The following is a 27973-nucleotide window of genomic DNA, read 5'->3' on the forward strand; positions in this document are numbered from 1 at the left end:
CCTGTTACTGCCATCTTTTGGTCGACACGAAAGTTGCATATCGCAACAAATGTCGCCTGCAACCGATCCGAGATGTGAACTGCTTCTACACGACAATGCAAGGCCACACACTGCTGTTGTAACGTGGGTAAAACTGGAGGAAATGCATTGGAAACCTCTGGAACACCCTCTTTACAGTGCGGATTTGTCATCTTAAGACTACCACTTGTTTGGGCTACTGAACGAAGAACTGAGAGGAAAGACATTTCATGACAATGCAGCAGTAGAGGAGTACGTGTGCAACTGGCTCCACACACGTTCATCTTCTTTGTTCGAGGATGGCATCGAAAAGTTGCCAATTTGTTGGCAAAAACGTATGCCACATTCAGCATACTATGCAGAAAAATGAGGTGTTTGTTATGTATTTGTAAAAAATAATTCCGGTTTATATTTGATTCACCTAGTGTAAGGAAAGATCTTCATTGGGGTGATCATATAAACAAGAGTGTAAATAAAGGTTACAGATCTCTTCATATGGTTATGAGCGTATTTAGGATTTGTAGTAAGGATGTTAAGGCAAGGGCATGTTAGTCTCAGGTAAGACCATAATTAGATTCCAGTATATGGGACCTTCACCAGGATAACTTGATTCGAGAATGGGAAAACATCTGAAGATAAGCAGCTCGCTTTGTTCTGGGTGATTTCCGACAAAAGAGTAGTGTTTATTTAAAGATAAAAATTTTATTGTTCCGTATTGATTTCAGTTTTAAAAGAGTAGTGTTACAAAAATGTTGCAAAATTGGGGCTGGGAAAAAGGGGAAAGGCTGGGAGAAACGAGATGAGCTGTTCAACTAAGCGATATATTCCAAGCGGTCAGTGGGGGGGGGAGATGGCGTGGTATTACATTAGTAGACGAGTAAGTTTGAGTGGTGGTGTTAAAAGTATGAAAGATCATAATATGAAGATAAAGATGGATTTCAAGAAGACAAAGTTTTGGCAAATATTTGTTTATAGGAAGAGGAATTAGGGATTGGAATATAATTTACCAAATACCAAGTGAGTTGGCCATGCGGTTATGGTCGCGCAGCTGTGAGCTAGCATTTGGGAGACAGTGGGTTCGAACTCCACTGATGGCAGCCTCGAAGTTGGTTTTCCGTTGTTTCCCATTTTCACACTAGACAAATGCTGGGGCTGTACCTTAGTTAAGGCCATGGCCGCCTCCTTCTCAGTACTAGTCCTTTCCTATCCCATCATCGCCATGAGACCTATCTGTGTCAGTACGACTTAAAGTAAATTGAAATATATACCAAAGGCAGTGTTTGATAAAATTCCAAATTCTTTGAAATTATTTAAGAAAAGACTAGGTAAACAACTGATGGGGAATCTGCCACCTGGGTAACTGCCCTAAATGCAGATCAGTGGTGATTGATTGATTGATTGATTGATTGATTGATTGATTGATTGATTGATTGATTGATTGATTGATTGATTGATTGATTGATTGATTGATTGATTGATTGATTGATTGATTGACAAAGTATCTTGACTGACTATCAATGTAGTTTTCACTCTCATTGATCTGCCACTGATCATCTGGTTGGATTGGAGAGCGCCATTCAACAGGCCTTTCTCCAGAAAGAATATCTAGTCACTGTGTTTTTTGACCTGGAAAAAAGGCTTATGACACTACCTGGCAATATGGGATTGTTTCCATCCTTCTACCAACGTTTATTGAGAACTTCATGTCCCTTAGCTCTTTTAGGTCGAGTAGGGAATGCATTTTCTCAGTATGGAGCACACAGTGATTTGTACTCGGTTGCAGTAGCGTAGCCAGGATTTCAGTTTGGGGGGGGGGGGGGCATTCATCCAGAATTTTATTTTAATAGGTGTCCAAACTTCCATTGTTTAGGTGGTGTAGAATACCTAAAAAGGAAATGAGTGTCCTTGGATCCAAGTAAGAGTGGTGGATTCGTGCGGATCCTGGAAGCTAATAGTAATATTATTCTTCTTCTTCTTCCCCCGCTTTTCCCACATGTGTGGAGTCACGGGTGCGAACTGTGTTGCACATGTGGATTTGGCCCTGTTTTACGGCTGGATGACCTTCCCGACGCTAACCCTATATAGAGGGATGTAATCATTGTGTGTTTCTTTGGTGGTTGGTGGTGTAGTATGTTGTCTGAATATGAATATGTTGAGACAAACACCCAGTACCCAGCCAGAAGAATTAATCAGACGCAATTAAACTCCCCGACCCAGCCGGGAATCGAACCCGGGACCCTCTGAACCGAAGGCCTCAACACTGATCATTCAGCATATGAGTCTGACTCCGGAAGCTAATATTAATATACATTATATATAAAATGATTAATAAAAGTACATTCGTTAAAACTCCTGGGGTGTCTGGACTCCTTGGACGACAACCTCCTCCCCTCTGGCTACCTCTGTTACTCCCATCCCAAACTGCAGCATTTCATATATTCCGAGTGCAAGTGAAATGAATGCAAGAATAAACAGTTTGAGTAAGGATGCAATATTCTGGTTTAGAATAAATACAGTAATGTTATTATAATAATGGTCATGTGATAAGCAATAAAGAAGTGACATTTTATACAAATAATGCGGCAAAGATATACACACACTTTTGTCGAATACAGGTTTCTCATCCTTCTTGTCCATGGCTAGATGATGAAGGCAAGAGAATGATGGCCCATCGTGGCTCGTTATTTCGACATTATAAACAAACCCTAGATGACACAGACTTCGAATCTAACCGCATCTTAAGAAATCGCACAAAGCAGTTAATCAGAAATAAAAAATGTATATATTTCCAGAATTTAGCTAACAACTTAAATTCTAATTGCGCATGGCAACTTAGAACTCTGGGAATAGGAAAACATCAACAGAGACAGACAACTCCTGACATTCCACTTGACAAACTGAACGATTACTTCAGTAGAATAAATATTCAACCTACCCAAATTAACTGCACCGAATCACCGTCCTTCCCTCCAGCCAATCCATGATTCACATTTCACAGTGTCACAGAAAATCAGGCTGTGTACTCGATTAAAGTAGAGACTACAGGTGTAGATGATATTTCTATTACTTTTATACATAACATTATGGGTGCTATCTTGCCTATACTGACGCACATACTGAACTACTGTTTACTAAATGGAACTTTCCCTACTGTCTGGAAAAGAGCCAATATTATATTGATACCTAAGAGTTTAGACCCACAATCACCCTCTGACTGTCATCCTATGTCCATACTCCCTGCGCTTTCTAAAGACTTTGAACGTTTAGTATACGAGCAAGTTCTGGAATACCTAAATAAAAATGCTCTTTCGGAACCTTTGCAGTCTGGATTTGAGAAGGGTCACAGTACCATGACAGCACTTTCGAAGGTTACTGAAGATGTTAGAAACGCTATGGACAAACGACTGCTCACTATACTTATCCTTCTTGACTTCAGTAGCGCCTTTGACACTATAGTAATTCCGACTATGATAAAGAAAATGGAACTGCTAAATTTCGACCTGGCTGCGCTTAAGGTTTTTAGTTCTTATTTGAGTAACCGTCAACAGCGTGTAACAGTAAACGACAAGGCCTCTAAATGGAAAATGAAACCTAGTGTTGCCCCACAGGGCAGTATTCTTCGGCCCCTAATTTTCTGTATTTATATCAACGACATGCCATCTGTGACAGGAAATAACACCCATGACCTCTGTGCTGATGATCTTCAAATATATCGACACTGCAAGACAAGATATTAACAGGGACCTCCGACAACTCATTGTATATGCACAACGAAGCTCTCTTATACTAAACTGCAAAAAATCTCAGACAATTATAATTGGATCACGAAAATTACTGAGCTGCTCAAACAATATCGCAATCCTGCCTATCCTACTGAATGGTAACATTATTCCCTACAGTAAAACGGTTAAAAATCCTGGCGTAATGATGAATGAAACAGTTGATTGGTCTGATCACACGAAAGAAATAGGTAAAACGATTTTTGGAGTTCTTCACCTGCTTAAACGGCAGAGGGATGTATTTCCATTGGAGCTACAGGTCATACTCATACACTCATTCTCCCTATTCTTGATTATTGTGACGTTGTTTTAGTTGACGTGACGAGAGAAGAAACACTTAAACTTCAACGAGCACTGAATTCCTGCCTGCGATTTATTTACAATATTGGGTACGATGTTCATATCATCCCATACTATCAGGCTGTCTCATAGCTGAAGCCTGATAAACGTCGGCAGCTACACACTTTAACGATGGTGTTTAGAGTGATAGCTGAAAGTCAGCCACTGTATATTTCTTCTAAATTCACCTTTTTATATCATTTCACAACTTAAATACATGTTCTAGATCCTTTCTTTCTATTCCACTGCAGCGCACAAATAAAATTAATAGATCATTTGTGGTGACTGTCGCCAGATTATGGAATTCCCTGTCAGTTCAGGTCAGAGAACCTAGCTTTTCTTAATCACGATTTAAGGTCACCTGCCAAGACTACCTGCTGAGGGCAGCTGACTGAATGAAGTATGAATTTGTGCGTTCCTGAGGATTAGTAATTTTTAAGAGTTTTTAATATTAATAAGTTCTAATATTAATTTAGTTAGTAGTTTATTTAAATTTATTTTCAATTCTATTAATTTATGTAGTTTTAACTATTTTTATTTTATTTAAGATTCTGATTAGTATGTGGTTAAGTGTAGGAGAGGGCTTGGAGCCCTAACTTCGTCACTGTACTGGAGGCACTAATAAATAAATAAACAAACAAATAAATATATAATGTAAAGCATATGGGTATAGATATTTTGTTAGTTGGTAAAGAAAAATACACGTCACAACATATGCTATGTAGGGTTTACCTTGTCCTATTAGTTTCCCTCGCGGTTAGGGCCACGCAGCTGTGAGTTTGCATCTGGGAGATACTGGATTTGAACCCCACTGTTGGCAGCCCTGAAAATGTTTTCCCGTGATTTCCCATTTTCACACCAAGCAAATGCTGGGGCTGTACCTTAATTAAGGCCACGGCCGGTTCCTTCCCACTCTTAAGCCTTTCCTATCCCACCATCGCCATAAGACCTATCTGTGTCGGTGCATCGTAAAGTAAATTGTTAATTACTTTTCCTCGCAAGCCTGGGATACAGAATATAGTAGTATAAAGTTAGAGTTTTGTGACGCTAATATCGTATGTATAATTTTTATTAATGTGCCAGAAATCAACGACACTGAGCTGTTGTAATTTCAACACCGTTTTAAGGACCACTGACCTAAGCTGGGATTTGAACCTGCGAACTCGGACTCAGAAGGACAGAGACACAACCAACTGAGCCACATGAAAAGGCATTTGTGATTATTGTTATAAATAGATGCAGTTAGTATTTTTACAAAGGTTTTATGAGGAGCATTTATAAGGCGTACGTTTTCTTACTGTCCTAAATGCACGAGACCGGACAGAAGAACTAGCTGCAAGCTGAAGAGCCTTGCAGGGGTGTCGCTTCCTTCCCTGTTCACTTTTCCAAACCAAACTCCATGGCATAACAGCCCCGAAGGGCCATCGCCTACCAAGCGACGACTGTTCAGCCCGGAGGCCTGCAGATTACGAGGTGTCGTGTGGTCAGCACGACAAATCCTCTCTGCTGTTATTCCTGGCTTTCTAGACCGGGGCCACCATCTCACCGTCAGATAGCTCCTCAATTATAAACACATGGGCTGAATGTACCTCGAACCAGCCCTCAGATCTAGGTAAAAGTCCCTGACCTGGCCGGCTATCGAACCCGGGGTCTCCGGTAAGAGGCAGGCACGCTACCCCTACACCGTGGGGCTGGCTGGTTACTTTTAGGTCTCCTTATTTTAGAATTTGACTTAAGGTATCCTGCATTCGATTCCCAGCACTGACAGAGTTAAGAAAGGCATGGGATGGGGAGAATACAGCCTTGTTTGTGGGTGCAGTAGAGTTGGCCTTGAGTCTCCCGTAATCGAAATATCTACGACCTGGAAGGTAGTCGGTCACCTTCATGGGGCGTAGTACCAAAGTGGTTCCTTTTTTTAAGAAGACAAATTAAATGAAGATTCTACTTCTTCACAAACGAAGAACGATATTATCAATTTTACAAACAGTTTCAATAATGCAGTCGGTTTATGTTAAGAGTACAGAAGGTATGATTCTACATGGTAACAATTAAAACCAACAATATCTACTGAAGATGCGTCACCGCAATCGGTAGGACCGGCTTTCTTTTCATAAATCAGATCAAAAATTAGATGGATGGCTTTTCCGGCGTTTGCTCTATTAACCAGCGTTTCGTCTTAGGTCTGACACTAGACTCTTCAGAGTGGGATGTGTCAGACCCTACCCACTGACGCTGGGGTGTATGCAGGTGAACTTATCAGAAGCTTATTTATGAAGCACAGTCTGATAACTGCATACGGGAGATAAAACTCCACAATGGAATTAATGCCCGCCATTTCTTTTCATATCCACCGCGCGAGTAGACCGTGCGGTTAGGGGCGCCCAGCTGTGTGCTTGCATCTGGGAGATAGTGGGTTCAAACCCCACTGTCGGCAACCCTAAAGATGGTTTTCTGTGGTTTCCCATTTTCACACCAGGCAAATGCTGGGGCTGTACCTTAATTAAGGCCATGGCCGCTTCTTTTCACTCTCAGCCCTTTCCTTTCCCATCGCCGCCATAAGACCTACGGTGCGATGTAAAGCAAATTCTAAATAAAAATTTAAAAATCTTTTCACAGCCCCTTCCAAGGAAAAGTTGTATCCACACTACTGGCCTGGATTTATTTTGAAATTATTTTTGGGTACGCCACTGCACCCACTCACCATTTACTGTACACCGTAAGCCTGAAGAGTGGTTGGATACTCAAAATACGCCACCATAAATGATGCGGTTCTGGCTCAAAAGTACCCTAAGGAAAGGTAAGGGACGGGATCTAGTGCTTTAAGTAGAATCCGTATCAATGGAACATGACTTCCCATTTTAAAAATGTTTCATGTATCAACTGCGATTCAAGCCTGGGCCGTCTTGATGAGAAGATAGAACCATTGGAACTGAATTATCATGCCTGCCAATTATAAAATAGTTGCCCACACTTTTGATGGTACCATTTGAGGCTCCAATCTGTCCCCGGGCATTTGACAAAATATATAGGCCTAGCTATCGAACTTAGGCATGCATCCGCGATTGTCTTGCTGCTGTAAGAATAAAAAAAGTTTTTCATAACTTACCGAGGATGCACACAGTGTTGGCTTCTCAGTGACAAAACGGACCCTCTTCAAAAAAAGGTTACTTATATGGCACAAAATGTGGAACTAACGTGCAGTTCACAATCTTGTCACAGTCTTCCCAGCGCTGCAACTTAAACACAGCACATCTCTCAACCACGGTATAACCCGAGGATCCCTAGGACATTGTTGTTTCCTGGAACCAATATGCAAAATCTGACAGGATGTAAGCTTGCAACTGTTTCTGGACGTGGCCTCCGTTATCTCGGTGGTCATGTTCCGGCCCCCTACTGAGTAATCCTTTGCTAATTGCCCCTTTCTTCATGTCTTGACATTTGTCAACACACGGTTACATTCCCAATACTGAGGCCTCTACAGGGAAATATCCTCGCGCATCACAGTCCTAAGTGTCTTCCTTTCATTCAAGCAGTACAAATGTGGAGAATTATGGATGGCCCTATTGAGCCTTGCTAATAGATTCTTTGTCGCTACGTTCACTTAACATTTCAGCATAAGTTTTTAAGTTGTTCGTACCATACGTAAAACAACGGCTGATCCTCACTCTAGTTTCAGGAAATATTGGGGGGGGGGGGGGGGGCCTCTGGAACCCCCCTCCTTGGCTATGCCAGTGCTCGGTGGCACACTGTTCACAATCGCCATGAACAGCATAGTTGCCACTGCAGGGCCTGCAGTTGTTCCATTGCTGTATATAGACGATTTAGCTCTACATTACAGCTCCAGAAGGATGACAGTTGCTGAGACACAACTACAGCAAACCAATAACAGAGTCAACAAATGGGCCCTGCAACTCTGTTTATCCTATGGCACTGCAATTAATGATTTTGCAATTAGAAAAATGTACTAAGTTAACGTATTGATATCGATAAATTGCATAAGTTAAAAAATTGACTAAACGGCTCTTATTAAGAGGACATTGGTGCTATATTTTTTAGAAGAGTGTACTTTTAGGTTAATGTTACAAGATAATGTTCACAGCTCATGTTTTTAATCAAGTCATTCTTCCTATCATTTATAAGATTTGTGTACACTTTTATGCATTGTTTTTACAACCTTAAGTTGTCATTGTATGTTTTTCTAATTTTGTGGCTGAAGATGATGCACACCAGCATCGAAACTGGTCCCATGAATAATAAAATGTTATAATTCATTTTATAACATTGTATTGTATTGAATAGGTGGATTCCACTTTTTGTTCCTGTTAGATTCTCGGTTCAATACGGATTTAATATGTTTTTAAACTTGAATAGTCACGATTGTCGTAGGACTGACTTCTGTTATTATCTTGTTCGTAATTGAATACTCAAACTATTCATCATGGTGTTTGAATCTGAAGCAAAGGTTGTTCAAAAACATGGCCTGCCTAAAAGATCATTAACTCATCTCGAAAATTACTTGAAGCAAGATAACATCAACCATCACAAACTGATTTCCAGGTGAAATAGGCTGCCAGAAATTTGGAAGGAATTTGGTATTATTGGGGAGTATCTGGAATGTGAATTAGACTCAAAATCTAGCAAAATTCACTTTGGAGAACATGATGAATTTGCAATAGTTGGTGGGATTCAAGAATTGCTTTATTCATTTGAGAGACCCACTAGTCCAAGTAACGTATCCATTGTCTCTGATAACTCTACTCGATCCAGCTCTAGCTTGAAATTCTCTCCGATTGAATTGCCTGTTTTTAAGAGAGTTTTGACAAAATACTTGAGTTTTAGGAACACTTTTGAAAATTTAGTTATTAACAATACCCGCACTGACAATGTGTGAAGACTACACTACCTATTATCGTCTCTTCAAGGCGAACCTAGAGATATGGTAGATAACCTAGCTATATGTGCTGAGAACTTCACTGTTGCTTGGGAGTTAATTGATGAAAGGTACAATGATAAATGCTTGATTGTTTCACAGCACGTAAAACATTTGCTCAATCTCCATAATTGTAAAATGCTATTGACAAATTAGGTCAAGTTGCACTTTATGAAGTTTTGCTACAGGAATTGTTTCTAAATAAGATCATCCCAACCACAGAAGTGAATGGGACAACAAATTTGCCTCCACTGATATACCAACTCTAAATAATTTGACTGATTTCTTGGGAAAAAAATGTCAAACATTAAAGCTAACTGAATCCAAGGAACCTGTTATTGAACAAAACTGACTGTTAAAATCCAACCTAAAGGCACTTCACATTACCAACAACAGCACCTCCTTGAGTTATAGGTTTTGTAAACTTGATAATCATAGCATTTCAGAGTGTAGAAAGTTCAAACAAGCAAACTGATCATTGTTGCAATTTTGTGAAGGAAAGTAATATTATCTGTGTTTTTCTGCTTCTCATGTTTCTAAACAGTGTAAGCAAAACAAGTCCCCTCAGTGTAATGGAACCCACAACTTATTGGTTCACAACGAATAAACATCTCCCAATAATAATAATAATAATAATAATAATAATAATAATAATAATAATAATAATAATAATAATAATAATAATAACAACAATAACAATAATAATAATAATAATAATAATAATAATAATAATAATAATTTTTTTTTTTTTTTTTTTTTTTTTTTTTTTGCGAGGGAGTGTGGAAAATCTTTCATAAGACGCTTGTGAGAGTCCGCACTCAACAAGTGTGTGGAGATTCTTACCCACTAAAAACCACACTCCCTTTTCCCACGACGTTTATCTCCGCCCCGGAACCGCTCTCGCATTACTTCAGGGCGGATGTCGTGCCTAATGCATCTTGTGCTTCATCTTCCTTCTTCTGCTTTACTATCTGTCGTAATCGTCCAGGTCCTTCTTCTTCTGACGCAGAATATTTTCTACGTAGACTGCCACCTGGTCCCAAGATTCTCGACTTCGTAGCATTACTGACACGATCCCTTCTGGCGTCAATTCTCCGTGCATAACTTCTAAGCATCTTCTTTGTGGCAGCCAATGAACACACACAAAGAAAGTATGTGATACGTCATCGATATCGCCGCAGTATATGCACACCGGACTAGTTGCTAGCCCTAGCCTATGAAGAAATTTTCGGAAGTATCCATGACCTGTCAGGAACTGTGTGAGATAGTAGTTCACTTCACCATGATTTCGGGCAACCCATACGCCCAGAGAAGGTATCAGTCTTTTCGTCCATTTCCCTCTAGAATCATCTTCCCATCTTGTTTGCCATCGTTGCATTCTGCGACTATGAGCCAAAGCTTTTGCCCTTTTCCTTCCTAGCTCTTCTTGTGTGAGCCAAATTTCTTGTCTTTTGAAGGCCAACAAGTCAATGGGAGCTACTGCTGCTACTACTAGAATCGCGGGTTCTGATACTGTGCGATATGCGCAAGCAATTCGTAAAGCTGCTCTCCGTTGTACAGCCGCAATTCTTCTCCGATATTTCACAATTTTTAACGATTCAGCCCAAATTTCCGAACCGTATAGCAGTATCGATTGAACAATTGACATGAGAAGCCGCCTTTTACTAGATATCGGTCCCTTGATATTTCCCATGAGTCTGCTCAGTGCAGTCATGGTTTTCGCTGCCTTATCTGTTACCCGTTGGATGTGGTCCCAATATGTAAGCTTAGTATCAAGCGTTACACCAAGATATTTTGTGTTCCTAGTTGTTTCGATGGCTATCTGTCCGATCTGCATCGGTACAACAGTATTAATCCTTTTCCTCGTCAGGAGGACAATTTCCGTTTTGTGTTCTGCGAGTTCTAACTTGTGATTTATCATCCATTCTTTGACACGTCGCATCACCTGATTCAATTTAAATTGAGCCAGCTCTAGGTTACGGGTTACTATCACAGCAGCTACATCATCAGCATAACCCACAAGTTTTACATCTTCTGGCATCTCCAGCCGTAACAAATCATCATACATGATGTTCCAAAGGTGTGGTCCGAGAATTGAGCCTTGCGCTGCACCAGCTGTGAGCCGTTTTCTTCTCTGACCGTCTTCCGTGTCGTATAACAATGTACGGTCTTTCAAATAGTCTCGCAGTATATACATGAGATATTCTGGTAGCTTGAAAGTTTCTTCTAGAGCTTCCAAAATATCACTCCATCTTGCCGAGTTGAAGGCATTTTTAACATCTAGAGTCACAAGAAGCGTCAGTTTCCTAGAATAATGATTACCCGTTTGAGCTCGTTCTGCTGTCTTCACCACTTCCTTCACAGCATCTAGCGTTGAGTGACCTCTGCGAAATCCATGTTGTTGGTCGGATAGGTCGCCAGCTAATCGGACTGCTGCTAGTATTCTCGGTTGTAGAAGCTTCTCTAAACCTTTCCCGGCAGTGTCCAGCATACATAGAGGTCTGTAACCCCCAGTTTTCCCTTTACTGATCAGAACCAATCTAGCTATCTTCCAACGAAAGCTAAAAATTCCCGCTTTCAAACAATGATTATACATTCTCAACAGCAGTTGAGGACATAATTCGGCTGCCACCTTTAGTACTTCTGCTGGAATACCATCTGGACCAGGGGCTTTCTTATTTCTAAGGGAATTAATTGCTGTTATCAATTCTTCAATTGTAAAAGGTGGTACATTGTCTAGTTCTTTCTCGGCCTCATCATCAATCCTCTCTGCATGATCAGGGAATAGTGTGTGTACTATTTCTTCCATGGTGCGTGGATCCATGATAGGGCTTGGTAGCATCCCGAATTTCTTCATGACAATTTTATACCCTAATCCCCATGGATTTTCATCCACTTCCTTGGACATTTCCCACCACTTGTCAGCTTTACTCTTTTTAATTGTATTTCGCAGTCTTTTCTTCATAGTCTTATACTCTATTGAGAGAGCTGCGTCGTTATGTCGTGCTCTTTGTGTCCTTCGTCTGAGTCGCAGGCATTGTTTCCTCAACTCAGCAATTTCTTCATTCCACCAATATGCTGGACGCTTGCCTCTCCGTTGTTTGATTCTGGTCATTGATGCGTCGCATGCTTGCTGAAGGAGTCTCATGGTGTGTTCCACGCATTTATTAGCAATAATGCTTCTCTTGCCTCCGTGACATGTATCCGTCATACAATCCATTCCATTCTGTATTACTTCATGAAATTTTTCTCTGTCCATAGTGGCTATGTTCCATCTTTCTGACTTGGGCGTGGTAATCCTTAGATTCGGAGTCTCTTGAAGTACACGAAAAATAATAATAATAATAATAATAATAATAATAATAATAATAATAATAATAATAATAATAATAATAATAATAATAATAATAATAATAATAATAATAATAATAATAATAATAATGCAATTGTTTCACTTACTGCTATGAGGTTGTTTCAGGTCTAGGCTATAATGTTTTGCTGAGCTCAGCTTGTGTTCGGGTGAAGGATAGTTCAGGAGAGATTGTACTAGTTAAAGCTTTGTTAGACTCTGCAAGTCACTTATCCTTCGTGACTTCTGATCTTGTCAATTAGCTTGGCATCCATACAAAGGCTTGTATTGTTGGTATAGGCAATGTCAGTGAGTTGCCTGTAAGCTCCACATGTAACTTTGTTTTGTTCTCTAATGTCTCAGATTATACATTGAAGTTGAACTGTGCAGTTGTGAACACAATCACAAGCCTACTTCCTGCACAGGAAATTGATTGTTCCAATTCAGTTATTCCTCATGATATCATGTTGAGTGATAGGATATTTAATCAGCCTTCTACTATTAATATTTTGCTAAGAGCTGATGTCTACTATGAAATTTTGTCTTTCAATATTTTGCATAAGAAACGTTATCCTGCCTTGTTAGATACCGAATTTGGTTGGGTATTGTCAGGCACCTTCCCTAAATCATGCATTAGGAACAGTGCCTAGGTGCGTCATGCCAATCTTGTAAAACTTGACTGTCTTGACACTAAACTCCAAAGGTTCTGAGAGCTTGAAGAACTTTATCAACCAGTCCTTTTTCCTGAAGAAACGGCTTGTGAAGAACATTTTGTAAATAATGTTCAGAGAGATAATAGTGGTAGGTTTGTTGTCAAACTTCCTATTCGTCCTGAAGTGTCACCTGTAGCTGAGTCTAAGCATAATGCTGTTAAAAGGCTCAAACAAATTGAAAATAAATGTGCTAGACTTCGAGACCTTTAAAGGGAAGTATGTAGATTTCATGTGTGAATACAGTGAAATGGGTCACATGGAAATTGCACCTCCCGAGACTTCTAACTCATTAACTTTTTACATGGCCCATCACTGTGTGATCAGTAAAATAATAATAATAATAATAATAATAATAATAATAATAATAATAATAATAATAATAATAATAATAATAATAATAATAATAACAGACGTTGTGAATCCTCAAACGGGAAAGCGTTGAATTCTATGTTAATGCTGAGATTTACAGAGTGTGTTAATTCATCCTGACCACAGAAATCTTCAGAAAATTGTTTGACGTGAATTTACTGATGAAGAGATCAAGGACTACCGCCTTACTACTGTTACATACACTACAAGTTCTGCCCCCCTTTCTTGCTACAAGATGTCTAGTTCAACTTACTGATGAACACAAAGTATCTCACCCCATTGCATCGGAGATTATTTGCTCTTGTTTTTTTGTTGACGGCATGCTGACAGGTACTAGCGCAGTGGAAGAAGCTAAGTAGCTTCAGTCAGAGATTTCTTCTGTGCTTGATAGTGCACATTTTCATCTTAGAAAGTGAACGTCAAATTACCCAGAAGCTCTTGCCAATGTCCCTTTAGAGGATAGAGAAATGTTGTTACCTTCTAATCTGACTAAGGATGAAGCTATTAAAACATTACTGTACGTATTGCGTGGCATTCTAAATGTGATGAGTTTCAATTTCAAATAAATTTGAAGAAAGCACCTAAGGAAGTCACTAAGAGAAGCATTCTCACTATCATTGCTTCCATACTTGACCCTCTTAGATTGTTAGGATGTGCCATGGTTGAGTGCACACTTACCCTACAGACTATTTGGCAATTGTTAATTGATTGGGATGAGCTGTTAGAGCCTTTATTTGAAATTATTCAGATTTGGAATGCTATCTACAGTAAGCTCCCCCTGCTTAATGAATTCAGAGTGCAAAGAAATGTATTGCCCTTTGCTAAGATTACGGTTATTAAAATCCATGGTTTTTCTGATGCTTCAGAAGCTGCCTATGGTGCTTATGTGTGTGTTAGGACAATATCTGATAACGATGAGGTATCAGTGATCCTGTTTACTTCCAAATCGAGAGTTGCTCCATTGAAACAATCAATTTATTGCCTGCTTAGAGCTTTGTGCTGCTCTATTGCTTTCTCACCTTATGAGTCAAGTCACTGAATCCCTAAAATTGCACATTCCTTTCTCCACATACTGTCGGACTGACAGCATGATAGTTTTGTGTTGGTTACAGAAACCTGCCAATTGTTGGAAAACCTTTATTGCCAATAGAGTTGCTGAATTTTAGTCTCTTACTTCTGTCTCAGATTGGAGAGATGTACCTACCAACATCAATCCAGCTGACCACTTGTCTTGAGGTGTTTTACTCTCACAAATTTCTTCTCTTGATGTACGGTGGCATGGTCCCACCTGCTTACCTGAATTGTCCCCAGTGTATCCTGATTTTGTTGCCAGTAGTACATCATCTGCTGTGAATGCAGAATTGAAACCCTCTTTGACAGTCTTGCTAGTTAAGATGCACCCACCCGAGTTGGAGAAATTTTCTTCCTTTCTCAAACTCAAGCGAATTTATAGCAATGTTCTGAGATTTATTACCAATGTCCGCTCCACTGAAGATACTTGTCTTGTTGGTCCACTCACCCATGAAGAACTGAAGGTTAGTGAAATGAAAATAATAAGTCTGATGCAAGCTAGTGAATATGGGGAAGGAACTTCATGACTTGAGGTCTAATTATGTAGTTGCCTCTTTGAGGGCATTAAAAACTTTGAATCCTTTCCTTGATGATTATGGGTTGTTGAGAGCCGGTGGTCAACTTATGAATTGTCAGTTGGAATGTAATGAAAGGAAACCCTATCATTCTTCCTCCGAAACACTTTGTTACTAAGTTGATTGTTAAACATAAGCATGAGATGCTATTGCATTCCAGCCCTCAACTGTATTGTTTTCTTTGCATAACAGATTTTGGATTCTACGTGGTTAAACAGTTACTCATGGTGTGGTCCATTTGTGTTACAAGTGCATAAGAAGCAAACCTCCACTCACAACTCTCGTAGTGGGTCAGTTACCCTCATATAGAGTTGAACCGTCTTTACGTTAAGAATGGTCTTGATTATGGTGGCCCAGTCATCATAAAGGCTGATAACTCGAAGAGTAAAATAAGGTTTAAGGCCTACATTGCTCTCTTTGTTTGTCTTGTTACTAAGGCAATACATCTTGAACCTGTGAAGAGTCTTAATGACTCAGGACTTCCCCACTGCATTTAGAAGATTTACGGCATGGAGAGGATTTCCAAATCTCATCTTGAGTGACAATGGCACACATTTTGTTGGAGCCAACAATGAGTTATTAAGATTTATTAGGGCTAGCTCTACTGAAATAGAAGAATATTCATGTAATTTAAATATGAAATGGAAGTTTATTCCACCCTCCAGTCCTCATTTTGGTGGGCTTTGAGAGGCTGGAATAAAGTCCGTAAAATCACTTCGGAAGCGGACTGTAGGAAATTCTATTCTTAATTTTGAATAGTTGAGTACTCTTTTGTATCAAATTGAGTCTGTGTTGAACTCGAGACCACTCTGTTTAATAACTGACGACCCCAATGATCAGTGCTATTTGACACCCTGACATTTTCTAGTAGGGAGACGATTGACCTCTGTCCCCTCCCAAGGTATATCCAACAGCTCCTACTCTTGTCTAACTAAATGGAATTTGGTGCAACAGCTGCATCAAGTTTTCTGGCAGTAGTGGTCAAAAGAATACATGCAATCACTTCAACAAAAACGTAAATGGTATTCCATAGGAAAATGGACTCCAACTGTAGGAGACTTGGTGCTTCTAAGAGAGGATAACCTTATTATTTAGCATTTGGCTGTACATATTATAACCTTTCAATAGTCTCGAGGTCAAGTACAAAGGAGCCATTAAAAGTTATAAATAAAATAGATCAACAGAAGCGGTGTATAAGTACATATCCAGCCGGAATACGTCCAATCCATATGTCCAACTACGTACGTAAACCGAGACAACTCGCTCATTAAAAGGAAATTTAATGGAGTGAAATCAGAAAATTCACAAGCTCAGAACCCCGTGGTATTCGGATGATTGAATTAAGAACATGAGTTGGGATACAAATAGAGACCAGCAGATAAAAGATCGCATCAACAGCTGTGAAGGAGAAATCTCATATGTAACATTCAGGTCCAGAAACGTCACGCGGCGGCGGCGGCCATGGAACAGTTTGGAGTAGTGCAAGTTTAATCATCAAGAAGGCGTATGCGGAGTGACGGATTGTATGCATTGAGAAGATAAATGAATGGCAGAATATGTTCCTTTGTGCATTTCCGTGAACGAAGAGAGTGACTGTGTTAGGCAAAATGTTCTTCAAATGTCCAAAACAGATGTAACGGAGATTACGGCATAGTAATTTTAGTATGAATCATAAAATGCGAACCAAAGTATTATTGTGATGTTATTAAAATGGGATTTTGGTTTATGACAATGTATGAGGAAAAAAACATCGTAGAAGGTTGATTTGAGAATAGCTCTGATGCATATTGAAAGGAATTGATGAGATTATAAGAGTTTTAAGATATCACAAGTTTTTAAAGAGCTCAATAACCAATTAAACAACGCCAATATACGAAAGATAAAATTTTCATAATGTTCCGTATTGAAATGTATCACAATTAAATTGAAATAATAAATAAGGTAGTTCAACCTATTCAATACAAATAAATACGAAATGTAGTGTTACATTCCTATTTAATTATGAGCGGATTGTGTTGTGACTTCGCGCCTGATAGTGTATGCAAGCTGGCTCATTATACTGTTCTCCGCTTCTCGTAAACATTATGAGACAATGCCGAACTTTGCGTGTGCTATGCTGCTGTTCAGAAGATTGCGCCTTGTTTCTTTTAAGTTACTTACCTTCTACTTCTTCTGCATTTTACAGTGCCTATCCCCGCTGTTTTATATTGCCTCTTCAACTGTTTTTGTGGGGACTTGATCTTTAATTTCTTTCTTACCTATGCATTGTTTTTTTGCGTTTTATTCGGCTGATGATGACCCGGATTGGGGTCGAAACTGGTACCGCTTCCGCTTATAATTAAATAGGAATGTAACACTACATTTCGTATTTATTTGTACTGAATAGGATGAACTACCTTATTTATTATTTCAATTTAATTGTTTCAAGATACGAAGGCGAGTGTAGTAAACGAAATTGAGAATTTAAAATCTATTTGGCACTATACTAATCTGATTTGTATGAGTTTTAGGGTGAAAGAACAATGAAACTGGTTATTATTATGATGAAGTATCCAACTAAGACAGAGATGTGGGCCTAAGTCAAGACTGGGATCTTGATGGGTCCGAGTTCTGATGGAATAACCACAATGATATGAAAATAGATGTCCATAGCTACCACAACCTAAAGGATGGGATGAATAACAGAGTCGTCGGATGATAAGTACCCAAGCACTGTCTTCCTTTATTCTATCTGTAGAAAGCTTATAGTAGTGTTAGATTTGTCATCATTTAATGCAGGTGACTTTAAGAATACGGCTTGAGTATCCTAACGTGTCTGTCATTATGTATCTGTGAGAGATGTTGATCTGATCATTGGTAAGAGTGAAATTCGGTGTATCATCAATGTCAAGTAGTGAAGGTATACAAGCGCGATCATATATCATCTAATTTCCTGATACTGTCTGAATAATCACGAGAATCTATTTGTAATGAGATAATATTGAGTGCTGCGTATGTAAGTTCAGTGAGTGATTATACGTAATTAATGTCAGTGTCGAGATCTTCTTTAGAATAACTTGTGCCACAGAATAATTTAATGAAGTGCGAGTATGCTGTAAATGATATGATTTCTTCGATACCTGCGCTTGTATATTTGAATGATGATGTAGACATGGTGCACATTTTGAGATGAGATATAGTAAATATTAGGGTCGTTGAATATATTATGATAAGATAATGTGATTATAATAATAATAATAATGTAGTTCTTTGAGATTGATACTACGGTAATGTGGTAAATCTTCGAGAATGTCAATGAACCTAGGGTAGTAATGTTTAACTGAGATGTTCATCATGTGATTTTAAAGATTTTGGATAGGCAAGTGAAATAATATGATGTTAGTATTTTCAAAGTTATCCCGGAGAGATTAAACGTTAAGTGTGTGGAAATCATCAAAATACGAATTTACGGCACGGCATAAAGGTAAAACGAATGTATTAGCGGATGAATTGTTAGGATCTTCGGTAAATGACATATCTAAACAGTAAAATAAGTTGTTTTAAGAGGTTAATGTCACCTGTTGAAGTGTGTTAGCGTTCAGAGTAATTGCTTGCTGTAGTTAATTTTGGGCAGTAGTGTTATTTTCAGGAAATTTTGGAGGAGAGCAGATGCTAGTTGCTTTACGTCGCACCGACACAGATAGGTCTTATGGCGACGATGGGACAGGAAAGGGCTAGGAGTGGGATGGAAGCAGCCGTGGCCTTAATTAAGGTACAGCCCCACCATTTGCCTGGTGTGAAAATGGGAAACCACGGAAAACCATTTTCAGGGCTGCCGACAGTGGGGTTCGAACCTACTATCTCCCGAATACTGGATACTGGCCGCACTTAAGCAACTGCAGCTATCGAGGAGAGCAGATGCAGTACGGACATTCCGATATTACCATTTCATTGAACATGCCAGTAGTTAGATATTGTTATTTTAGGTACGGCGAAGCTAAATGTTCCAGATGAGTGTTGACATCACCATGATTGTTTATTTATTGAATTTATTTGGGTTCCTTTGGATGATTGACAGATGATTATATATATTTTCTCATGCAACGTTAAGGAGACTAACCGTCGGGATATTCAAGTTGTATGTTAGATAATTAGACTATTAAATGATCAAACAAATAAAACATGGGAAGGCAGATTATGGGCAGATATTGACTCAGATGAATGAACAAAGTGAATGATACTTTATGATTGGCAGATTTTTTGGAAAACTGTTAATAATTTCATTATTTGTGGAAAATATTTCATATATTGTGATGAATTATTTAAGAATTTTAGGAGGTTAACGTCAGATAATGTTTATAACGTATTTGTGGAACCAACAAAGATTGATCAATGTGTTACTTGTATTTCTCCATCATGTTGTCTAGTCAGATGGTTATTACTATTACAGTAGAGTCTCACTTAACCGACCTTCGCTTATCCGACACTCTGTGTTATCCGACACTGGTAGGCTTAATTTGAACTTTAGGAGGATGCAATTCTGGGACACGGGGTGTGGAGGGTGCGACTGTGGGACAAGCACTGGCAGGCATGCGGTAGGATTGTTCAGTGTAGTATTGGTTGGGTGCGGATGTTATAGTTTTCATATCCTCTGTGAGTATGGCGAGTAAACGTAACAGAGTGATTGTTTCTGTGGAAGACAAGTAGAGTGGATTAAAGAGACTGGACAAAGGGGAAGCTCTCCAAAAAATGGCTTCAGATTATGGTGTTGGACGTGTTACAGTGGGAGACTGGAAATATACGAGGGAATAAATTGAAAAGTGGTGCTCTACCAGAGCAACAAATGATGCCCTGAAAATTAGAAAAAAACAATGAAAAATGTGAGTACGAAAAAGTAAGTGAAGCACTATTTCTTTGATTCACTAAAAACCAGGAAAAGGGCTTGTCAATATCTGGCCACATTTTGCAAGAAATGGCGGTGTATATCCAGGAGTTTAATAAAGGGACCCTAATTTTACTGCCAGTGCTGGGTGGCTTGATCGGTTGAAAAAGCGGTACGGCATTGGGCAGCTTAATATCTGTGGAGAAAAACTGTCAGGTAAGTCCGATGAGGTTGTGAAATTTAAAAGACAATTTCAAGAAATAATTCTTGCTGAAGGATTATCCGGTGATCAGATTTTTAAGTGTGATGAGACTGGGCCAAATTTCACGATGCTGACATCAAAACTCTTGCAGCCCAAGCCAAGACGTCTGCACCTGGCTACAGGCGTAGTAAGAAAAGAGTACTGCATCTACTGTACAATTGAATTAATAAGTCAATAAATAGAATCCCATAAAACATAGTACGTAATACCGTATAGCCTTCCTGTTTGTTTTAGTTAATTTTCAAAGTTATTCTGTATTATCCGACATTTTCGGTGATCCGACGTACTCCAGGTCCCGTTTAAGTCGGATAATCGAGACTCTACTGTATTATATTTTCTTTCATGAGTAATTAATTAAATGGAATATCCTTCCAAAATTTTATTGCGATCTTTTCATTTTAAAATTACAATTTAAGAGCCTTTACACAGTTAGGTACAGCGTGGGAATTACTCTGTGTTTGAGCTGATGTTGGAAGAGATCTAACTGGTACTCGCCGAATGGCCATGCCCGTGAGTGGAATTTCTTGCGAACCGTTGATACTAGCCGAGGTTTAATTGAAGAAAATCATTTCGAACCACCCACATCCACGAACGGTCACAATATCAACATTAGTAAAAAATAAAATACTTATTTACATTATTTACAGTTTGACTTTCAAGTTGTTAATAAAGTCTATTACAGCTGGACCTGCTTCCACAATGTCACTGAAGTTGCCACTATAGGAATGCATTGGATAGTCAATCACTATGTGCCATATGGTCTGCCTGGGAGCACCACAACTGCGTTCTGGCAAAGGTGTATGTCCCCCCTTGTAAAGGAGATCTGCACATCTGCCATGGTTTGTTCTTATCCTGTTTAGCGTTGACCACGTTTTCTGGGGAAGGTGAAAGCCACTTGGTGGTGTTGTGGTGCTTGTGATGTCTTGCAGCTGACATGGAATGTTTTTCACCATTTCTTCCTTCCAGGTTTGCAAGAGGTTGAAAGTGTTGTTCACCAGGTGTCTCGCTGTCCGGATGGAGGGGTTCCATGAACATAAACGTCTGGCTTCAGCAACAATGATGCCCTGGTGTATTGGTAGCTGGTCATTTGCATTCTTCTTATACTACCTGAGTAAGGTGTGTTTGCGTTTGAGTTCCGCTGGTGGAATGTGACTCGGTGCTGGTAACCAGAATGTAGGTGTTGATTTTACTGTGCCAGATAAAATTCTCATTGCGTGATTGAATTGGGCATCGACGAGTTTGGTGTAGCTGCTATTGAGCCACACTGGAGAACAATACTCAGCTGCTGAGTAGACCAAACTAAGGGCAGTGGTGCGTAAAGTGTCGGCTGATGAACCCCATGTAGTGCCACACAGTTTCTGAAGTATGTTGTTTCTAGACTTCAGTTTTTCAACCGTTTTCTTCAGGTGTTTCTTGAAGGAGAGGGTTCTATCTAATGTGATCCCCAGATAGTTTGATTCATTGGTGTGGGTCAAGCAATTTTTACCCAGGTTTACTTCTAGTTCACGATTAGTTAGCTTATTGTATAAGTGGAAACATGTCACTATAGTTTTATTTTAGTTTGGCTTCAGCCTTCATTTTTGGAAGTATTCTTCAAGAATGCATAAATCAGTAGTTAGGGTATGTTCTGTATTTTCAATCTGTTTGTCTTGAATAGCAATTGCCCAGTCATCTGCATAGCCAAACTTTTCTGACCTGGTTGCAGGCACAGAGATGAGGCATGCATTCAGGCATGTCAAAGATATAGAGGCTGAAGAGAAGTGGGGCCAAGACAGAGCCTTGAGACAGCCCATTGTCAAGTGTCTTCTTATTACTGATGGTGTTACCCAAAATTACATGGAATCTGTGATTCGTTAACATGTTACCCACAAGTCTGGCTATTCTTCTACAAGGTATTGAGCTTAGGAGTTTATTGATCATGCCATGCCTCCAGACAGTCAGATCTCAGGTCAATGAATGCAATTGATGTCTGAAGGCTTTTCTGGAATCCAGCTTCAATGTGGGTGGTCAGTGATAGTACTTGATCGACACAACATGTGATTTGGTTGAAATCCAGCTTGTTCCATAGATACTTGTTCAAGAATTACTGTATGGAGCTTATCCTGTTGTACAGAAGTCTTTCCAGTAATTTGTACACTATTGTGAGTAGTGCAATATGTCTATAGCTTTGAGGTTAGCTCTGTAGCTTTGAGGTAAGTCATTTGGTTTGCCTGGTTTCAATATGGCAATAACCTTTGTTCTTTTAAGTGCAGGAGGTATGTTCCCTGTTTGCAGGATATCAGAGAAGAAGCGTGCAAGCCATACCTTTGCATATTTACCACAATGCAGCAGGAATTCTGGGTGGATACCATCAAAGCCTTGAGCTTTGCCTTGTTTAACATCTTTTAGTGCCTTTGAAATGTCCTCTGATGTGAATGGACAAGATACCTCATTATCCAACTGACACTTTGCTTTTAAGACTCGTTTAATCTTGATAGTGAGATCTCTTTGCTTGGGTGCTTTTGATGTTGACACCGGGTGTGAGGCTATAGTGTCTGGACTGATGGTGCTGTTATCACGTAATATTTTGTTTCCACATCCCCGTTTATGAAGAAGGGACCAAGCTTTCCTGCTTGAGTGTTTGAAGTCAATGTTCTTGACGGTTTCAGTCCATTTCTGTCTTCTTGAGGCATCAAGGCTGTGCAGTAGTTCATTTGATATTTCATGGTCACCAGTTGTGAGGAACTATTCGTATAACTTTTCGCTGACTTCATTCCATCCAGGAATATACTCCTTCCTACACCCTCTAGGAATAAACTTCTTTGCTATACTGGTCACTGCGCCCACAAATCTCTCATAATTTTCACTAACGGGTGGAACAACCCAGACATTTGTCAAGGTTCTGAGAAAATGCAGGCCAGTTTTCCTTTGGGAAATTCCATCGCGATCATGGAGCAGAAGTGATGATGGGCACTTTCACACTTGTTTCAATAATGACTGGTCTGTGTTGACTGTGAGGAAAGGCACGTAGGACTTTGCGTGATGTTGGTAGGGGCAGACAATTATCATCCGTAGATACAAAGCATAAATCAGGGTTGTAATCACGTTTCCATAAAGGTGATCTGAAAGTAGACAAGTCTTTACATCAAAAATAAGGTGCATGTGATGTGCATCAGCCCAGGTGACCAGAGCCTCGCCATTGTCGTTATTAACACTATATTTCCATTCAGTGTAATGACTATTGAAATCACCAAGATAAACAGAGAGATATGGGTAAATTGAGACTACAGGAGGAGGCCACTGAACGGCAGGTGGTTTGTTAACATTTATGACTTTTGTCCCACTTACATCTATGACAACGGTGTGGATGTCGTCGTTGGAAATCAGATAGGCATTCTCTATAGTATTGTGAACATATGTAGCTATACCATACACCTTAAGATATGTTGCCCCTATCAGATCATATCCTGGAATTTTTCCTCGCAAGTTTAGTTGGCCTATATCTTCTGTATGCATTTCCTAAATGGCAATTACATCAATGTTGTTTTCTAGAGCAATTTTAGACAAGTACTCTCCCTTTGCTCTGCTTATGCCTTCCACATTGATCTGTAACATGTGGATACCAGGTCCAATTCTTCTGAGGTGTGAGTCCTTAAAAGGACTATTTGTGTTAGATTTCCTCATGATATTGATTTATAAATTGGCCAGGAGGTCACTAAGATCATTTGGCCGCCAGGAGGCTGTTGCTCGCTTAGCACTACCCAGGGGACACATGTAGCGTATTTTTGGGTTAAACCTACGGATGTGAGCAACCTGGTCCCCCAGGATAACCTGTCTCCTCTGGTTTGGAAGAATTGTATGATACATCCTGGTTGTGATAATATTACTCGTGTAGTCACTGTGGAAACAGAAACTGGCCTCTTTCGCCATGCCATAGTAAAATTGTGTCCATTTCCCAAAGATTTTGTATATGTTGTATATGTATTGTTCTTTATTCATTTGTACTGTGATTTTGTGTAAGACATTTGACAATGGTTTTGAGTGTTGAGATTGCTCAAAGGGGGGAATATGTTGCGGCTTTTGTGTTAGCAACTCGCCTGCCTTATTTCATTTTGTCACTTCACAGTTGGCAACACGCTGCCGCGTCTTTTATTATCTTGGTCAGAACACGTTGATTGGAAGCAGTAGACGTATCTGTATCTCTACATTTTTCTTTGTACATACGTGTAAATATGTGGTGTTTATTCATGTGGAATAAATATTTTAAATCACCTACTGAATGATGTGTTGTGTATGCTTGTGTAGGGCAGTCTGGTCCTCCATTTAACTTGCATCAACTTGTATTTATGCGACTATGGAAATGAACTTTGTTGTATGCTTCTGATATGTTGATTCATTGGTCTCAGCAATCTGAATTTTCTAGCATACAAGACACCTCATCAATAGAAAGACGATCGTAACACAACATGTCTGTAAGAACAACACTTTCTAAACCGGGCAAGTTGGCCGTGCGGTTAGGAGCGCACAGCTGTGAGCTCGTATCCGGGAGATAGTGGGTTTGAACCCCCACTGTCGGCAGCCCTGAAGATGGTTTTCCGTGGTTTCCCATTTTCACACCAGGCAAATGCTGGGGCTGTAGCTTAATTAAGGCCACAGCCGCTTCCTTCCCATTCCTAGGCCTTTCCTGTCCCATCGTCGCCATAACACCTATCTGTGTTGGTGCAACGTAAAGCAAGTTGTAAAAAGAAAATAATAATTCTACTAACTGGAATACTCATCTGACAGTAAGAGCTCTGACAGTGCAAACTGCTGCATTGTAATAAGGAATTGTACAGGTATCAAACTGACCCCCTTTCACTGTCCAGGGTATGTATGCTATATCAAAAATCTGTGAAAATATAAATATTTTTCTGGGTGTGGTATATTCACCATAAACAGGACAAAAACCTAGAAAAAGTCAAGATATTTGAAGAGAAACAATATAAGAGTGCTCACATTTTTAAGGAAAAATTGAAGGTGGATTTTGATCTCTTTTGCTGTTCTAGTGTTAATGAACAATGTGATACATTGCGGGTGGTGCCCGTGGGGAAACTGCTATTAAGGAAATATAAATTACTATGCTTGTTGCTTTTTATATAAATGTTTTGATCCTGAATTTTCCGTATAACCAAATATTTCAGTAATATAGTCATTATTGAGAAATTAGCCTTTAATACTGTAATATAGATGAAGTTATATCTTCAGTGGTTTGATTGAAAAAAGGTGTAAATCATCACTTAAAAATTAAATAAATAAAGCAGAATTGTACTTCTGAATCATAGATTCTCTTATACAGTATAACAAGCACTTTACAGTTTTCAGTTTCATTGTCAAAATCCACCTTTCAGACTTATTCCCCTATTCTATCAAATGTCACAGTTCTGCTCTGTAATCAGCAGGTTTGAACCTCAGCCATCTAGGTGTACAGCCAGCAGGTAAATGCTGCATTATTTTAACCCTCCTCCCAACACTTTTTTTTTTTAGAGTAATAGTAAAAGACCGCAGTGATGAAGACATTCACTGTTGCATATTGCTTCCTTAGAAAAATGCAGCAGAATATTTGTAACTGTGTTTTAGCAAGAGCATTTTCTTGTAAATCACTTAAATTCTTCGTGATCTCCAAGACAAATGATCAAATATCGCTTAACATGAAAATTAGGATGATAATCTTATTAACCTAGAAAACTAAGAAAAGTGGGAGGATTATTTATCTTCCTTTTTCTTAATATCAGCAATTGCCCAAAGTGAAATTTCACTGCTGAGCTGAATTGCTCAGATGGTAACAGTGCTGGCATTGGTTCAATCCCACCTATTGAAGTTTCTCTATAGTATGTACAAATAAATGCTTTTAAAATAATTTTATATGAGTTTGAATATACAGTATCTATAAATTTTAAGAGTAATCTTAAGAGTAAATCAGCAGGAGGATGTAATGGAATAAATAACGTTTTTTGGAAGGAAATAGGTAAGTACATTCAGATAGTAGATGGTATAGTTAAACTTTTTAACAAGATTTTCGAAGGAGGGAACTACCCAAAAGAATGGGAAATTGGTGTAGTATGTCCTATTTACAAAAAGAAAGGACACAGAAATCTACCAAAGAATTATAGACGAATAACATTGCTAGACTCGTTAAGTAAGGTGAACACAGGGATACTAGCGAATAGGCTAAGCGACTGGGCGGAGAGTCAGTCGATATTGTCAATCTACCAAGGGGGGTTTAGGAGACGTCGCAGAACAACAGATAGTATAATGACCGTCAAGATGATTATAGAAAAATATCTGGATAGAAAAGGGGGTAAAGTGTACCTAGCTGCAATAGACTTTGAGAAAGCATTCGATACGGTTAGTAGAAGAGCTTTATTGGAAAAATTAGGGAACGTAGGGGTATCTAGGAAAATGATCTTAGGGATTGAAACTATATATAGGAAGTTATATTGTAGGGTTAGATTGGAGGACAATCGGTTGAGCAAACTAATAGAGTGTAAGGTAGGTCTGAAACAGGGCTGTAAATTATCGCCCATATTATTTCTCCTGTTCATTAATGACATCCTCCAGGGCCACGGTAGAGATAGCTGGGCGGTGCCAGCGGTAAATGGGCTTGAGGTACCAGGCTTAATATTTGCAGATGTTGTGATCTTACTAGCCCTGACAGGGGGAGGCTTACAGAAAAGCCTCAACATGGTTGAGGAGTTTGCAAGGAAATGGTCCCTGAAAATCAATGGAAGTAAGTCGAAGGTGTTAGTTGTAAGTAAAACTAAGAGAAGGAAGAATGATAGGATATGGGCGGTACAGGGAGAGAAGATTGAAGAGGTAAGCAAACTAGAATATCTGGGGGTAATTTTAAACAGGAAAGGAGACTGGAACGACCAAGTGAGGGCAGCGAAGTGGAAAGGAACCGCAGCACTTTCGGTGGTCAACATCCTAGAGTCAAAATTCCCTGGTGTAAATTACAGTCTGCATAGAATGGTTTTGAAAATGCTGGTGCTAGGCAGAGCTCTGTACGGGGTGGAGCTATGGGGTTTAGAGGACAAAAAAGACATGTTGAAACAGATTATATCCAGATTCAGTAAAATAATAATGCAATTACCACAAGGCACGGCTAATGCCGGGGCATTACTAATGTGTGGGGAGTGTATTGAAGCTGACTGTGTGAAAAGAGTACTAAAATATTGGATGAGAAACTAGGAGAAGGGGGTGCAGTCCTACAAGCAGCATATATTCAACAGTTGAAAAATATGTATAAGGGGTGTTGGTTGACGAGAGTTAAAGAGTATCTGAATAGGATTGGTATGGGGTATATCTGGAAGACAGTCTGGCACGGCGGAAAGAGAGCTGTAGACTGAGTGAGATAGTAGAGAGAGTTAAAGACATCCAAAGACAGTACATGATAGAGGAAGGTAGGGAGAAGTGTTCCCTTAGCCTGTATTATGAAATCGCCAAAATAACAAGAATAAGCATTACCAATGTTAACAGAGCAGAAAGAAGAGGAATGGTATGGTGGTTATTGGGGCTGCATAAAAATAGGGGATGGATAAGAAGAGCGGACAAGTCACGGTGTATATTATATGAAAAAATAGCAAATGATCTGCACTTGGTGAAAGAATGTGTGGCTCTAGATAAAGTGAGAAATAAACTGTTGAATCAAGAAGAGCAAACCATATTTAAGCAAGGGGATGATCATAAAAT

At 39.4% G+C, this 27973-nt stretch overlaps 1 protein-coding gene across 3 annotated transcripts in view; it reads left to right on the forward strand.

Annotated features, from left to right (window-relative positions):
- Nucleotides 1-27973, forward strand: part of LOC136857013 (kelch-like protein 7) — a 126109-nt gene that overhangs the window by 22265 nt on the left and 75871 nt on the right. Inside the window, exon 1 of one of the 3 annotated variants that reach the window (XM_068225034.1) lies at nt 21266-21382. The exons of the other annotated variants lie outside the window; for them this stretch is intronic. Coding sequence (XP_068081135.1) covers nt 21281-21382 — 102 coding nt within the window. The 5' untranslated portion in view covers nt 21266-21280. Of the gene's footprint in view, nt 1-21265; nt 21383-27973 lie in introns of those variants that run through there. 3 annotated transcript variants of the gene reach the window in all.

The sequence above is a fragment of the Anabrus simplex genome, chromosome 1 (assembly GCF_040414725.1).
Source record: "Anabrus simplex isolate iqAnaSimp1 chromosome 1, ASM4041472v1, whole genome shotgun sequence".
NCBI lineage: Eukaryota > Metazoa > Arthropoda > Insecta > Orthoptera > Tettigoniidae > Anabrus > Anabrus simplex.